We start from the raw sequence: 15,898 nt of genomic DNA on the forward strand, positions 1-15,898 counted from the left end.
ATTGTCTACGATCAGGTTGCTCTGACTGATTGTGCATTGCTGTTAAGAAAGACGAAACGTGGGTCAATTAAAATGCCCCATTGGAACTTTTAAACAGTGTTAGACATTGAAGGCTTGAAACCAGAGCCATCAGTGTGTATATATATATATATATATATATATATATATATATGATTGACTATTTACTTCTATAATACTACTACTATTCCTAGAATAGAATATTCTATTCTTGGAATAGTAGTAGTTGTTGTACTCTATTGGAAATATACAATAAAACAACCTTATTAGTCCAACTATATATAGAGAAAACTGCACCCGGCGAACATTACAGAGAGCCAGCCAATAGGAAACGTTCTTATAGGGTTTAAATGTCGAGCAGCTCACACCAACGCTACAATAGGGGCGTGCCGTTAGGTTCGAGTGCCTCTTTATGACGCGCTTTACAAGACAAACACCGCCGTTGAACAGGCACATTCAAATGTGAGCTCGTGTTTTTCCCCAAGATCTTAGATGTGCTCATTTGAGTCGTTTCTGGTGACCAAAGTCAAAGATGTGTTTCTCCTCGCACCCCCACGACCCACACTTGGGCTCTTCCGGTGTCAGAGTTGACCGGCAGGGCTGTCACGTCTTTGTTGCCTGTGTTGGTTGCGCCTCGAGTGCCGTGAATAGAAGAGCAGGGTAGATGGGACAGTAACAGGCGTCTGTACAGGGGGAAACACCATTTGAACCTTGCGCACAACAGGTACGTTGGAATCCACCAATACCGTGAAATTGTGTCCACTTTCCTTGCGAGGAATTGGGAATCAGCGGGAGCGAAGCGAAGCGTCCATCCAATGCTAAGCTACCTGAGCAGCTAGCGGCTGGCTAACGTTAGCTGCACTTGTGGCACTGCTGCCGGAGCGCTGTCAACAAGGCGCCGGTGCGAGCAGCCGGAGGTGCACATCGAGTAGTTAAACGACCTGCACATCCAGCACTGCGCTCCAAGTCGGTGTCCATCACGGTGCCCATCACGGTGCCCATCACGGTGCGTCCATCACGGTGTCCATCACTGTGTGTTCACCCGGCTGTTAGCTCGACAGTTAGCATAGGCATGGAGAAGGGAAAACACTGATGTGCAGGATGTGCAGTGTCAGATGTCTGCCGTCTCATGAAAAGAAGAGTCTGCCTTCTTTTAGTTTTTCCGTCGCCATGTGTGTTATGTGTTTGCATTTTGTTACGTTATAGCTTTATCTTGTGTTTGCTCACGTCCCCAGTTTGTCTTGCAATGCCCTGCCACATGCATTCGGTTTCATGCACTGCCAGACGTGATAATATGCTAAAGCACATGTTCATCACCTCAACATGCATATTGATTTATCCGATTAAGTCCAACCACCCATAAGATGGAGGAAAAGCTGAATGGATCACTGCCTGTTGTCTCCCCGGAGTATCTTCAACAGTGGTGAGTGTCCCTCCTCACCCACAATGTGCCCCCACACAGAAAGACTCTGAATGGCAAAGTGTGATGAAATGAAATGGAGGCATGTGCACCCAGCTGCCCTTCTGGTTTTTGTCTCACTGGCTTTCTTTCTCTCTCCATAATTTCATTTGGATTGAACAACATGATTGACTATTGACTTTGTTTGTTGTCTGTGTGTATAGACATGTATATATACATATATACTTATATTTACAGCTTGATGGCATTTAATTGTGGTGTAGTACAGAACAGGCTGAACAAAAGCAATAATGACTCACCATTGCTGAGCGTGTATTTCAAGTGGCTTTGAAAATAAGTTGGAAGTAACTCTGATTCCTTTTTTTTCCTTTGTTGTTGCTGCCACAATTGATACATACTTGGTTGTAGTACACACCGGCAGTAAAATAATATTGAATATATGAATATTATAATGATCAGTTTTAATTCAAATAATTCGAAAGAGGTGCTGCCGATTCAGCTTTGCGGTCATTTTGTAGCCTATAGTTTGGTAAGAGGTGTTTCTAACGTTAAGTTTACCCTCATTGACATAGAGATGACAAAAAAGCATCACTATAAATTACTTTCAACTAAACGTGGACCTAATAATTAGGTTGAGTGAGTTAAAAAGGATGAAAGTGGATCAATTGTGTTTCACCCATTTATCAGACCAAATTATGCATTATGACTGTCACACTCAACTAAATACAGAAAATAGTTGAGGAAAAAGAAAAGCATATAGGTGACATACGACTCAGTCAGCTTTAACTCCACATTAAACCTCCAGAACCGTTTTGCTTGTTGTGTTATTGATTATTTTCCACCTGTTCTTAATTTTTTTTAAACCGTAGGGTTCAGTCTGCCCAGCAGTTCCACGCTCTGCAGGCGCAGTATTCAGGCCTCAGCCCCAACCACCAGTTTCACTACCCAGAGAGGGAGGCGGGAGAGACGGCCATGGCACACATGACTTATTCAGACCCCATGATGGATCAAGAAGAACCTGCTCACCTGGCAAAACGTAGTGATTCCTTTTGAATAAAAGACCCTAATTGCATGTGGTAGCTGGTTGTGGGTCGGGTCCAAAATGTCTCAATTTGTCAGTTAATGTTCAATCTAAGTGTCTTGTAAGTCTGCACAAGTATGCAAAAGCTGAAATATGTGATTGAAAATATTGTTATTTTGGAGAGAAGCTCTTTTTGATCATTAGTTAAAGCTTTGTCAAATATGTTTGTTTTCTTTAAATAGTTTCAAGTAGTAATGAGGTTTGCAAAGAAACGTTATATGCTAATTTCAAAACTTAAATTGAATCATAATAATAATAAGGCAGCATAAGATGGAGTCAGTCAACACAACTGTTCAGAAAAGTACAAGAGTAAGGTGACTTGGTTTCAACAGTTCTTCCTTTTGATATCTCCTTTCCCACCTGTTGAAGCCCCAGCCAAGAAGAGAGGCAGGCCAGCTCAACCCAAGGAACCCAAGGCACCCAAACCCCCAAAAGTACCCAAGGCACCAAAGGCACCCAAGGCACCAAAGGCACCAAAGGCACCAAAGCCGCCTAAAGACCCGAATGCGCCTAAAGCAAAACCCGGTCCCAAGCCCAAGAAGGCTGCTGAGGCTCAGGGGGACGGCAAGCAGGAGAAGATCGATGAGAGCTTCAAGAAGGTGAAGCGGAAAGTCGACCGCTTCAAGGGAATGTCGGAAGAGGAAGTCATGAAAAAAACTCTACCAGACCTCCTGGACTACAACCTAGACTATGTCATTGTAAGGTTCTTTGTCCCTCTGATTTATAGTGGAACCAAGCGCTGTGGAACCAATTTGAGATTGTTGCTTGCTTCAAAAACATCTGCCATTTTTTTATTTTCAGATTGGTATCAACCCAGGGCTGATGGCAGCTTTCATTGGACGATGGTTTCCTGGACCTGGAAATCATTTTTGTAAGTTATGTGATCAGAATGAATTTAAGCTTCCCGCGCTGCTCTGAAAGAATGATCACAGGATGGAAAAAAGGTTTTGGTTCCTCTGGGGATTTGGCCAGCTGCGACTAAGGAGGTGGAGCGGGTCGTTCACTAAGGGAAAATCAGTGGTTCGATTCCTGGCTCCTCCAGTCCGCATGATGAAGTGTCCTTGGGCAATATAGTGAACGCCAAAAATCCCAGAGATTGATCGAATGAGAAAATAGAAAAGCGCTGGATCGATTTGTGTATATGAATGGGTGAATGTGACTCGCAGTACTAAGCTTTTAAAGTGGTCGTTAAAACTAGTAAAGAGACATAAATGCAATCAGTTTACCAAAACATTTATTCCCTATATGAACAAACACTAATGAGGATGCTCTGTCAACAAATAAATCAACTTTTTTAGCCGCAGAGATGAGCTTCTGCCGTCTTTTTGATTTCAGGGAAGTGCCTGTTTCTCTCTGGATTTACTGAGGAGCTGCTCAACCACATGAGTGACACCACTCTGCCAGTCAAATACAAAATGGGTTTCACCAACATGGTGGAGAGGGCGACACCAGGAAGTAAAGACCTCTCAAGGTAAAAAAAAAAACAAAACATGGTGGACACATCAGTTCTCACAGATTTTTATTTAATTTCATCATCCTGAGTTGGATTAGCAGACAGGAACCAGAATGGCTGTGATATGTCAGCTTTGAGAGTTTTGTCGTTACTGCATTTTTTTTACCATGTCACCTGTTTTAATTCCAACAGTAAAGAATTACGCGAAGGGGGCAAAATTCTTGTCGAGAAGTTGAAGAAATTCAAGCCTCTTATTGCTGTTTTCAATGGAAAATGTAAGTGCTCCTCTCTTACACTGAAAAAGCTACCAATAAATTGTTCACTAAATTGAATTAAGGTAATTTTTATTTATTCCTTCCCCAGGCATATATGAAATGTTCTGCAGAGAGATGTTTGGCAAAAAACCAAAGAAGCTCGACTTTGGTTTGCAACCGCACAAGATCCCAGACTGTGACGTGGTGAGAACTCAAATGCATCACGTCTCTCGAGGTTGAAAGTTGCACACATTTCTAAATTTGACCTCTATCCTGTGTGAAACCACCGTGGCTGAAACACACTATTAGCACAGGTTACGCCACGTTTACATGTTACATTATAGACGGTCCATCTCATATTACTCAGTATCATTCAACATCAACATTTGAAAACTATGATGAGCAATATGATGATCCTAGTTGTTTATCGTACGTACACTAGGTTAAAAAACCCATCTGAGAATAATTCTTTTAACCACAAATTCTGCTTTCAAAAAAACCAAAAAACTTGAACTGACTCAGTTGCCCTGCGCAGGCTCTGTATCTGATGCCGTCTTCCAGCGCTCGCTGCGCTCAGTTCCCTCGTGCTCAGGACAAAGTCCACTTCTACATCAAACTGCGGGAGCTCAGAGATCAGCTGAAGGGCGTCCAGAAGAGCACTGAGATCGAGGAGGTCGACTACTCGTTCGACCTGAGTTTGGCCAAAGGTGAGCACCGTTGAAACGTCAAATGTTTTTGTGCCGTGGCAGAAACATCATCATACTAAAGTAACAAACTGCACGAATGAGTGTCATTTGATTGACTGGTATTGTATGAAAGATTAATCATGTTAAATGTATGTAGGCTTGGAGAGTAGTGGCAGAATTGGCTTGACAGCATCTCTTGTCTCAGTATATAGCACTGTTAAAATCTTGTCATTGTTTTGGTTCGTGGATTTGTATCGGTGCACGATTGACACGATAGTTCATTCTTCCCAACAACAGAGGATGCCAAGAGGATGGCGATTAAGGAGGAGCAGTACGACCCTGGTTACGAAGATGCCTACGGTGGAGCGTATGCAGAGAGAGGACCCGAAGGGGACCAGGCCCCGAGCCAGACCAACGGTCACTGTACATTCTCGACTGCAGAAAACACAGGTAACCACGAACAGGCACTGCTGCACCTAAAAAGGGGGGTGCTAGGAGACCCAGATGTGGCATTTGCTCTTTGTACCTGACTACGTTCTGCAGAATGGGCACAGGCAAATGGAATTTAGAAAAATGCACATACCACTCAGGTTGTATTTAGGGTAAAGCCTCGGGGGGGAAAGTCAAAAGGAATATTTTGTGATATTTCAGCCAGGATGGTGGAATAAGAAGACACTGACTTTTCCTGTGATACTTTACATTCTGCAGATTAGTTCCAGCCACGTTTGAGTTATAAATGTGACTCTTTGTACAGTCACATCCACACATTACTTCTAAATGCAGCGCCTTTTCTATCTTCACATCAGACACACACTGACTGAATAGTTGTCAGGGGCGATTTAGGGTTCAGTGTCTTGCCTGGGTAGACTTTGGCACGCGGACTGGAGGAGCCGGGGGTCGAGCCACTGGCTTTCTGGTTAGTGGATGACCCACTCTATTTCCTGTCCTATCTTATGGAAAGAATTTCAAAACCTGAAGAATATATGATCAAGGAAATAATATTCCGGAAGCTGGAATCAGAGACTTTCTTTTTCTTGTGAAATTATAATATCAAATAGTTGTTGATTAAATTCTTAACCAATCATTTCTGCTCTGCTATAAAAGTAGACCTGGACATAATGGTAAATAGAAACACAAATGTGCTGCTTTACTGTAATCTTGGGCAAGACGCTGAATGTTTGTGCTGAGCTGACATGCACATAAAAACAAATGTTCCTGTGGGTGGTGTCACATTATCATTTGCACAGCGCTTCAGTTTGTTCTGTTCTCTTCCTTCAGAGGGAGCTCAGGAGGCGACCACATCGCAGACGGCAGAAGGCCAGCTGCCAGACGGACAGTGGATGACCCAGTGCTTTGCAGATCAGATCCCGGACATCAGTGGTGGACCGAAAGACGGCAGCGCATGAGGGGTGTTAATGTCCCGCACTCACATGCAGACCGCCTCGGTCCTTCACCTGGTGTCGGGTCTTAGATTGTTTAAAATTTTCTATTAGTGTCAGGGTGAAATATACACACATAGATGGACTTTTTTTAGAAATGTTTGCAGAATATGGCTTCTGCATTTTATTTGTTTGTGATCGCGTGTACATGTACGATAATCTTCATGGCAGTCTTTTTTAAATATGTGAAATCAGGGACTTGACAATGATGCTCGACTGTCGTTGAAGGTCATGTACTTTGCCTTTGTGTACTTTTCTGTACTGTACTGCACTGTGGCGCGGTGGGTGTAAACATTCTCGTCTACTGTATTGACAGTAGATTAAACTCCAGATGGTTATTTTAAAGGCCCAGCTGCTCGGTGTGACCGTACACGACCCTCTGTGTGAAATGAGGATTCATGACTATTTTTACATTCATGGTGCTACGACCACAACGCAATGTGGTCACTCTGTGAAACCAGACTCATCGGGCATGTTTGAGACGCCACAGAAGGAACTAATGGCAAGTTTTTCCATGAAATGTTACGAAACCCATACAGGTTTGATTTGAATCGTTTGAATCACTTTTTTTTGCATTAGGGAATTTTAGAATTATGTTTTGTAATGTTTACGGAAATGACATTCACAAGGAATTTTATGAAACGTTTGTCAATTAAAATGTCCTGATGGTGCTTTTTCTACATTATTGGTTGACCCCGTCTTTGTTTGCAGAATGACGAGCACCATTCAATCTTTGTGAGGCAAACTCTTCTGTTTTATTTTCACTTTACATCGAAGAAAAAAACTCTACAATGAGATCCAGGATGTCAGTAACATGGTGCAGAGGTAGAGTAACAGATCTAATTACATGAATAGCACCAACATCTCATGACCAGCTTGCTGATTTTAACAAATCCTTAAATAGACAGTGTTAATTCAGGTTTCATTCATTTTGGTTTCAAGTGGGATGGCTTTCTAACCCAATCTAAACTCGCCCTGCTTTCTTATGACCAACCTGCTTTTAAACACTTAAAGGGCCCATATTATGCCCCCTTTTACACAAGTTACATTGGTTTTCAGGTGTGTGACCTACATGTCTTTGCCAGTCCATGTCAAAACACCTCAAGGATCAAGCCACACAGCACCTTCCTCTTTCTGTATAAACAGCCCTGTGAGATTACGGTCGATTTCCTGCTCACTCCTCGCCCACCTCCCTTCGTGTTCCGCCTCGCTCCTCCTCGCGTCTGCTGCGCAACTACGGCGTTGCGCTGCCATGACAACAGTCGCACGTAACAAGGCACATACACGACGTAGAGACCCGGGAGGCCCAGCGAACACGTTCTCCATAATTACACACAGAGCACAAGGGGCTGGGGCGATAGAACGTTAACGACATCCCCGCCGCGAGTCTAGCTTGGCCATGCCCACGGTCGTCATTCGCTTGCGGGGAGAAAATGATGACGCAAACGCGGTCTGTTTTTCCGCACTTCAAGGGGGGAGGTGCTGCTCAGGTTGGGGGCGTGGTCGCCCCAGTAGCAGGAGTCAACTTACGTCACTTGACGCCCGGGCTGTGAACGGCTCGTCTACAGACCGTCTGCACGATCAACCCAAACCACGAATCAACGACTCATTGTTTTCTTTTCATTCTTCGTGGGCTGGCAGACACCCCAGATAACAAGATATACGTGGAGGCAGCTGAAGAGGTGCCTGGAGCATAATATGGGCCCTTTAAATTGAATCAATCTTTCTGCCTCTCAAAGGTCAAACTGAGTTCGTGGACAGGTAAAGATTTCAGTGCCTCAAGAACTCTCCAGCAGCATAACAGGGACGTGTTCCTCCCTCTGACGAACTACATGCAAAGAAATACTGCACACACATTAAACACTACAACAGTAACATACTCAACTTAGAAAGTTGAAAAAGCTTCATATGAATACAAATTAATTCTTGCAAGGGTTTGTACGATGCCCTACCAAACACTTCTCCACTCATCCTATGTGGAAGCCGCGGGCCACGTCGTGTTTTAGGCCTTTCTTTTAGGTTCAGTTGTTTTCACACGGGCTCGAGGGAAAAAAGAAATGTATTTAGCAGATATCCATGGTAACCAACTCTGGTTGTCACTCAAAATGCACGGCACACTCATGAAGTTTTAAGATAGCTTTGCTAAGTCACGAGCGACAATGTCGTTGTTTTTTCTGCATGGGCTATGGTTGATGTGTCCCCTCACTTCGGTGGTTTAAAGTCATTTTGCCGCATTGAGGCAAATTCGGCGTTTGGAGGCTGGGCAAAACTGTACAAGTGGAGGTGAGGGAGAGAAGGTCGAGGTCCCAGTGGAGACTCTTGTTGGAAACCGGGGTGATTGTTGAGGTCAAAGTTTGAATGTTTTTGTCTCCTCCTCCTCCTCCTCCTGTCTGGTTTCTGAGATCTGAGCCGGAGGAGCTGCTTCACCGCTGCTTGGGAGACAGGAATGAATGCCAAGCGGGGGCATCATCCTGCTGCTGTTAGTTTTAAAGCAGCAGGATGATGTGGTTATAATGAAGGTGTTGACAACAAGCATCACATAATTACAGCCTCTAAAATTCTACATTTAATCTAACAGTCAGGTAGAGCAATGATTCCAATCTTATGCAGAAGTTTAACAACTTTGGCGCGAGAATTTAGTGGGTGAAGACATTTCTTTCTTGTTACTTCTTAACTTCTTGTATCAAAAGATCATATATATATATATATATATGCACAGACCTGTTGTTCTTGCCTCCGCTGCAGGATTCTGTGGCTGAAGTCAACAAACTGAAAATGACTGTACAGCCCGACTGTATCACACTGTCACAATACAAACAAGAAAAGAGTATAAATATTTAAGCCATCAATGTAATGTAAAAGCCAGAAATCAAGTCAATCCGAAGTAAGATTTTGAAAGAAGATGATTCTGCTGATGCTGGCTGCCTGAGATCTGGAGACGTTTTTGTTAATAAGTCGGACATGCATGCAACTGTAAATCTTTACAGACAGGAGTATTACAGTAGATTCTTATGGTTGCAGCACTTCTTTTGTTGATTCCATGTCCAGCGCAGAAAGAAGAAGGTTATAAAGCATAGAGAGCCTGTCTGTTTCGAATGGTTTTGGGCGTTATTTGAACAACCTCATGGACAACGTTGACCATTCTTGGTTGCACAATCCACAGTTGTCTTTACCTTTTGGTGAGTAAGAGTGTCAGCTCGATGGGGAGCAGCAGGAGGAAGGTGAGCAGATACAAAACCACTTTGACTGGAAGGAACTCGGTGAGCTGAGACGACCAGCTGACACTGTCATGACCCTCCCTGCAAGCCTCACACAGGACTATCACACACACAGGGATATAACAATTACAGTGACTGAGTACAAGAACATATTGACTGAATACATCACATATCTGCATCTAAGGTCAAGAAGGATTCTCCGCCTGACTTAGACCGCTTGATCTATTTGTAATATTTTATGAACTGAGCACTTGAACTGCTGCTACACAGTATCCTGGCTTGCGAAGGATCAAACCTGCGACCCCAGTCCCATCTTTGCCCATCTTACTTTTCTTGAAGTCCTGGGGGAGGTTCTCCACGACTCTCTGGTCCAGCCAGCAGTCCTTCTCTTGTGTAGGATTCGGTCCAGTCAGCTGAGTCTTCTCGGGCTCGTAGACCTGAGCCGCTTCCTTCACCAACTCACCACAAGCAGGTTCGAGTGTGTCCGTACCTGCCTCCAAACTCTGGGGGAGACGCTGCGTCCCGAGCAGATCTGAGAGAGACAATCGATTGAGAACACGTTTTCTTTGTTACTAAGGTGTGTGGATGAAAGCATCAAGGACTCACTTCTGAGGAGGAGGATGAAGGTGGAGGACCTCACCTTTTTCTCTCAGGAAACAAAGGGCATCCATGTAGCCATCGTGACAGATCTCAGCCAATTTCTGTCAAGAACAAATGAGTCGAGAAGGACTGTTTGCTCTGTTGTCCTGCAGTGCAGAGACCTGCTGACGCATCTCAAGAACAATTAGGTTTTTACACTTTCTCGGCTGTGAAACCACTTGGTTGAAAGCCGCGTATTGAAACGTGTGTTTCAAAGTGAAAAGGAACCTGAACGGAGACCTCGAGCCTCGGAGGGAGGAAGGATGTGCAGATGCGGTGCACGTTGCCCATGTTGATCTGGATGCTGACGTTTCCGTAGTGCACCTCGAAGAAGTTGTATGTGCCCTCTCTGGGGCAGATGTCGCTCTCGCCGGAGAATGGGGCCACGGTGATGGTGTTCCTCTGCTCGAACAGGGGCATGTTGTTGCTCAGGGCTCCATCCACGTAGTGCTGACAGGAGGGAGCCGAGCCAATGTGCATGACTATCTCAGATGTTCAAACCCTTTCGATATCTATGATTCACACCCTGCCTTAGAGGAATACAGATCAGTTTAAAGCAAACTTGACGCCCTGTTGAATTCTATTGGAGAGGTGATATGTTTCTACGAAGTACTTTGACGTATAATCACCTTTTCTGGTGTGCTTTCCTTTCTACCTGTGTCCTCTACTTCAGTTACTGAGGTCCAACGTATTCCGAAGAACCTATTGCAACTCTCAAAGAAGGAGCATGGACTCGCCGCATTTAGTTGTGGGTGTGTTAAGTGGAGAGAAAAAGCATCCAGATGTGGGTGTTAGGAGACAAAAAACAGAGTGGTCTCATTGGCCTCCCCATAAAGTTGTTCTCTTTCTTCTCTATAGACCATGACGTGGGCGAAGTTACGTCAAAAATGTCTGGTCTGATTTTGACTTAAAGCCCCTATTCATAGGATTTTGAGCATTTATGATTATTGGTGCACTAAAGTAAAGAGTAACGAACACTGTATTGGCCCCATATGTAGCTCAGAAGGAGAGCATAGGAACAGTGAAGTGTAATGAAACCGAGTGCAGAGTGTAAAGGTATCTACTCACCACTCCACGGTACGAAGGTGGAGAGAAACCGCAGTAAACGGGGAAAAAGCAGCTGCACATGAGAACCTGCAAAGGGAGACAATGCATTAGAATACAGAGAAGCAGAGCTTCGTACTTCTGCCAAAAATCTCTATCAGAGCAGATGTCTTTCTCTGCCCCGTGCGACCTGAATGAGCTCCTCTCGGCTGTCAAACTCCGACACCAAAATGTTCTTCCCATCAGCCAGTCTGGTGAGGGACACGCAGAGCTTTCCAGAGGCCCGGAGGTGGGCGTCCTCGGGCAGCGTCTCCAGCAGGGATTCCTGGACTCTCTGCAGCAGGCCGAACGTCGGGTGGAGAACTCCCAGCGTGTGCTTTCTGGCCTCTCTCGCCACAGTCAACACGTGAGCACAGGATTGTTCTGCGGAGGAAAATTCATCAGAATCATCCTTGAGGGAGAGCGATGAATTGCAGCTGCATTTATTGTACAAGAAAGGCTATTAAGTCAATGCATCTAATTCATAAATTCTTTTTTTTCCTTTGGAATTTCTTTTGGATCTTGATCATGTTATTATTATTATTATTATAAGTTTATTTAAAAGGGGACAGTGCAATTTCATAAAACACATGATTACACATGGTTAAAAAAAGCCAGAATTAGCCAGAAGGCTAGTTTTCATCTGTAGTCCCCTGGCCATGATGGGAAAAGGCAATACAAATTACAATTTAAAAAGAAAAAAGAAAAGAAAAAGAGAACCACACAATACATGTACAATATAATACAAAATACATATACAAACACTTACTATGCAATTAACAAAAAAATACAACATCACAACATAACATTTTATCATAATATCAAAACATCACAACAGGCTTCTCTTTGTGTTGGCAGCTGTAAGTGTTGATAGGCCACATTTTCAATTTTTTTGTGAAGGCCTTGTATGTTGTGAGCAGTTTAACCACCTCAGGTACTGAGTTCCACACCTTTGCACTCCTCACTGACCAGGCCGACTTACTGAAAGTGCTCCTGCGCAGAGGAATGTCACAGTCACCTCTGACAGAGCCTCGCGTGACACGATCAAGGCTGTTTCTTTGGCTGATGAACTCTGCCAGAGGATCTGGAGCCAACTTACGCAGTACTTTGTAGGTCAGTTTTAAGTCTGCAGATGTGTGAAGACTGTCCCAATTTAAAATACTGTATTTTTTTAAGATTGCACAGTGATGATAGTGCCTAGGTTTTCGATCCAGAACTTTAATTGCTTGTTTGTACAAGATTTCCAATGGTTTTTTTGAACTCTGACCAGCTGGTCAGGCAATGTGTTTTTGACTCCCTGTGCTCCTTCTCTGGAAATCAATAACACAATGAGAGTTCAGTTCTATCCCAACGTTTACTCTTCATAGCTGCAAGTCATTTCCTGTATTTCTACTTACAATTCAAAGTTGTAACTACACATCAATAAAATACAAGGTACGTGTTTGTTTTCATTCATTTCATTGTCTGTTTGTATTTTTGTTTGTCTCTGATCCCGGTGTGGCATCTGGACTTTGCCCTATTGCATTGACTGTGTGTGTGTGTGTGTGTGTGTGTGTGTGTGTGTGTGTGTGTGTGTGTGTGTGTGTGTGTGTGTGTGTGTGTGTGTGTGTGTGTGTGTGTGTGTGTGTGTGTGTGTGTGTGTGTGTGTGTGTCACTGAACCTGACAAACTGTTTACTCCAGATATCATTCACATCACTTGCTCCAAGATAACATACCCTTGACCTTTCTGTGACCTACGTGAACTTCAATTACTATACAGGAAGAATGTATCTTGTAGTGAGCATATATAAGATACTGTAAGTGTATAACAAAACAGAAGACATTAACAAACACATGACTTTTACCTGTTCTTTATGTTCTTAATGTATTACATTTATTTCTACTAAACTGAAATGTGAAGAAACAAATGATTGTCAGATTTTGCTTATTTTAGAAATACAGCACACGTGAATATGGGAAAATATCAGATTTTTTTAAATCACAAAATGAAGTACTGTGGTGGCATATAATATCTGTACTCTGTGACCTCCATACCTATGATCATAATAAGGAAAACAATATCTTTCAGACATTAACAGCCAATTTCTACCTGAAATATAATAGCTGTAATCACTGTACAAGCTGACAGACAGTCATTTGAGTCGATTACACAGTGAGGATGTAAGTCATCTTGAGGAGCCGGGACTGTGACTCACCGATGGGAATCCCAACAGTCAGAGCTGCGGCAACAAGACAGCCAGATGAAGCGCCGCAGATCTTAGAAGCGCCGAGAACCAGCTGTGGCACCCGCTCGAGGATACAGCTCAGGGCTCCCAGGTGGTAAACACTCCGGAATCCACAACCTGCCAAGGAGATGTTCCACTCCTCATCCCACTTGAATTTCTTCTCTGAGGCTTCCATTCACAGTGAGGTTGATGGAGACTCGGAGTTGCCAATCTCAAATGTGGCAGTGCGTTCAATCAGCTCTGGAGTTCATCTGGTGCATTTCTATCCAAGCCAGTATTTCCTGCATGTGGGCTACTGTTGTCTTACCTCCACTACGTTCAGGGGCAGTGTCAGTTGGCTACGGCATGGTATTGCGCAACTTACTCGACTCAAATGTCACATGTTTGAAAATACAAAACAAGTTGGAATCGACTCCAGCTATAGGGCAGCCGCACATGTGACACGTTTTCACAACTTACTTAACACAGCACAAAGAGAGGCACAAAAGAGGGGCAAAGCAACATTCAAAGCTCCTCATTGGCTGCTTATCATCATACTGAGGGAAATATTTGGAAAATATATTTACAATGCTTGAGAAACTGTATGCGAAAAAGATTCTTTGGACTTTGAAGCCTGTGACCTATTTTTACAGTGGGTTATTGCTACTGTTGATCATGCTGCTTTGTGATATGATTATGGATCACTATTTACAATGTCTGATAATTTGTCAAAAGTACTTCATGATCAGTAAAACTAGGTTTGTTGATTAGTAATCTAATCAATCAAAATGAAAAAATATTCTTGGTGAATTGGGAGTTTCATTATTCCATCTTTCTGAAAAATCAGTTTTGTTATGTTTTCTATCCATATTCAAAGCTATTTGTTCAAAAATAGCAATTCCTTGTATCTTAGCTATTGGCATGCTATTTTCATGAAATGTCCATCTGCTAATTTTCTAATGACGTGGCTCTTTTTAAGGGGTTTCTTTTATGCAGTGGAGAGAGTAAACAAAAACAGTAAAGCTGCAGGTCATCGAAAACCAAAAGAATAAGCTGAAAGATGCCAAAATGTAGAGTTGAAGAAAATAATTAGTCGCCGCGGGTTTATCACATTTGAGCAGCACCTCTCACATGACATACTGTACACTAAATTGATCTATTGGTAATATATATTGGGAATATACACTGAACAAAATTATAAACGCCACACTTTTGTTTTTGCCCCCATTTTTCATGAGCTGAACTCAAATATCTAAGACTTTTTCCATGTACACAAAAGGCGTATTTCTCTCAAATATTGTTCACAAATCTGTCTAAATCTGTTAGTGAGCATGAGATAATCCATCCACCTCACAGGTGTGGCATATCAAGATGCTGATCAGACAGCATGATTATTGCACAGGTGTGTCTGAGGCTGGCCACAATGAAAGGCCACTCTGAAATGTGCACTTTTATCACAGCACAATGCCACAGATGTCGCAAGTTTTGAGGGAGCGTGCAATTGGCATGGTGACTGCAGGAATGTCCACCAGAGCTGTTGCCCGTGAATTGAATGTTCATTTCTCTACCATAAGCCGTTTCATAGAATTTGGCAGTACATCCAACTGGCCTCACAACCTCAGACCACGTGTAACCACACCAGCCCAGGACCTCCATATCCAGCATCTTCACCTCCAAGATTGTCTGGGACCAGCCACCCGGACAGCTGCTGCAACAATCCGTTTGCAAAGCCAAAGAATTTCTGCACAAACTGTCTCAGGGACCATCCACGACCATCACCTCATGTTGCAGCATGACAATGCACAGCCCCATGTCGCAAGGAAGCTGAAAACATCCCAGTTCTTGCATGGCCAGCATACTCACCGGACATGTCACCCACTGAGCATGTTTGGGAGGCTCTGGATCGGCGTATACGACAGCGTGTTCCAGGTCCTGCCAATATCCAGCAACTTCGCACAGCCATTGAAGAGGAGTGGACCACAATCAACAACCTGATCAACTCTAATGTGAAGGAGATGTGTTGCACTGCGTGAGGCAAATGGTGGTCACACCAGATACTGACTGGACCCCACCAAAACAGTGAAAGTGCACATTTCAGAGTGGCCTTTCATTGTGGCCAGCCTCTGACACACCTGTGCAATAATCATGCTGTCTGATCAACATCTTGATATGCCACACCTGTGAGGTGGATGGATCATCTCGTGCTCACTAACACAGATTTGTGAACAATATTTGAGAAATAAGCCTTTTGTGTACATAGAAAAAGTTTTGGATCTTTGAGTTCAGCTCATGAAAAATGGGGCAAAAACAAAAGTGTTGCGTTTATAATTTTGTTCAGTGTATATTGGCACAATACAGACTGAAGCCTAGGAACACGTTTGGCTTTTCAGAAAGACTGATAA

The 15,898-nt window shown here is 43.4% G+C and overlaps 2 protein-coding genes across 4 annotated transcripts; one reads left to right on the forward strand and one right to left on the reverse strand.

The window, feature by feature from the left end:
• The first annotated feature begins 584 nt into the window (after positions 1-584).
• tdg.1 (thymine DNA glycosylase, tandem duplicate 1) lies at positions 585-7,036 on the forward strand. Of its 2 annotated transcripts, XM_035643134.1 has the most exons (11): positions 585-742; positions 1,367-1,441; positions 2,308-2,474; positions 2,889-3,217; positions 3,321-3,390; positions 3,855-3,990; positions 4,165-4,247; positions 4,336-4,430; positions 4,762-4,933; positions 5,210-5,362; positions 6,191-7,036. In XM_035643134.1, the coding sequence occupies exons 2-11, from the start codon at positions 1,383-1,385 to the stop codon at positions 6,316-6,318; spliced, it is 1,392 nt and encodes a 463-aa protein (XP_035499027.1). In that variant the 5' UTR covers positions 585-742; positions 1,367-1,382; the 3' UTR covers positions 6,319-7,036. The 2 variants fall into 2 exon arrangements, with proteins under 2 accessions (XP_035499027.1, XP_035499028.1); XM_035643135.1 differs by lacking the exon at positions 1,367-1,441 and having other exon boundaries at positions 600-742.
• Positions 7,037-7,942: 906 nt separating this feature from the next.
• Positions 7,943-13,848, reverse strand: LOC118315932 (patatin-like phospholipase domain-containing protein 2). 2 transcript variants are annotated; one of them, XM_047333592.1, is made up of 9 exons: positions 13,488-13,848; positions 11,443-11,675; positions 11,277-11,342; positions 10,449-10,658; positions 10,210-10,270; positions 9,898-10,101; positions 9,525-9,669; positions 9,073-9,153; positions 7,943-8,780 (listed from the first exon to the last, which is right to left on the reverse strand). In XM_047333592.1, the coding sequence occupies exons 1-9, from the start codon at positions 13,690-13,692 to the stop codon at positions 8,699-8,701; spliced, it is 1,287 nt and encodes a 428-aa protein (XP_047189548.1). In that variant the 5' UTR covers positions 13,693-13,848; the 3' UTR covers positions 7,943-8,698. The 2 variants fall into 2 exon arrangements, with proteins under 2 accessions (XP_047189548.1, XP_035499517.2); XM_035643624.2 differs by having other exon boundaries at positions 7,943-8,828.
• Positions 13,849-15,898: the final 2,050 nt, after the last annotated feature.

This window comes from Scophthalmus maximus, chromosome 7 (assembly GCF_022379125.1).
Source record: "Scophthalmus maximus strain ysfricsl-2021 chromosome 7, ASM2237912v1, whole genome shotgun sequence".
Classification (NCBI taxonomy): domain Eukaryota; kingdom Metazoa; phylum Chordata; class Actinopteri; order Pleuronectiformes; family Scophthalmidae; genus Scophthalmus; species Scophthalmus maximus.

What these genes read in the sequence shown, in the direction of transcription:
- tdg.1 (XM_035643134.1), top strand. Translation starts at nt 1,383, where the DNA reads ATGGAGGAAAAGCTGAATGGATCACTGCCTGTTGTCTCCCCGGAGTAT. An exon ending in TGGACCTGGAAATCATTTTT is followed by an intron (nt 3,391 to 3,854) that starts GTAAGTTATGTG and finishes TTTTGATTTCAG; the next exon opens with GGAAGTGCCTGTTTCTCTCT. An exon ending in CTCGACTGCAGAAAACACAG is followed by an intron (nt 5,363 to 6,190) that starts GTAACCACGAAC and finishes CTCTTCCTTCAG; the next exon opens with AGGGAGCTCAGGAGGCGACC.
- LOC118315932 (XM_035643624.2), bottom strand. Translation starts at nt 13,692, where the DNA reads ATGGAAGCCTCAGAGAAGAAATTCAAGTGGGATGAGGAGTGGAACATC. An exon ending in GACTGTTGGGATTCCCATCG is followed by an intron (nt 11,676 to 13,487) that starts GTGAGTCACAGT and finishes TTTCCTCCGCAG; the next exon opens with AACAATCCTGTGCTCACGTG. An exon ending in CCCCCAGGACTTCAAGAAAA is followed by an intron (nt 9,670 to 9,897) that starts GTAAGATGGGCA and finishes TGTGTGTGATAG; the next exon opens with TCCTGTGTGAGGCTTGCAGG.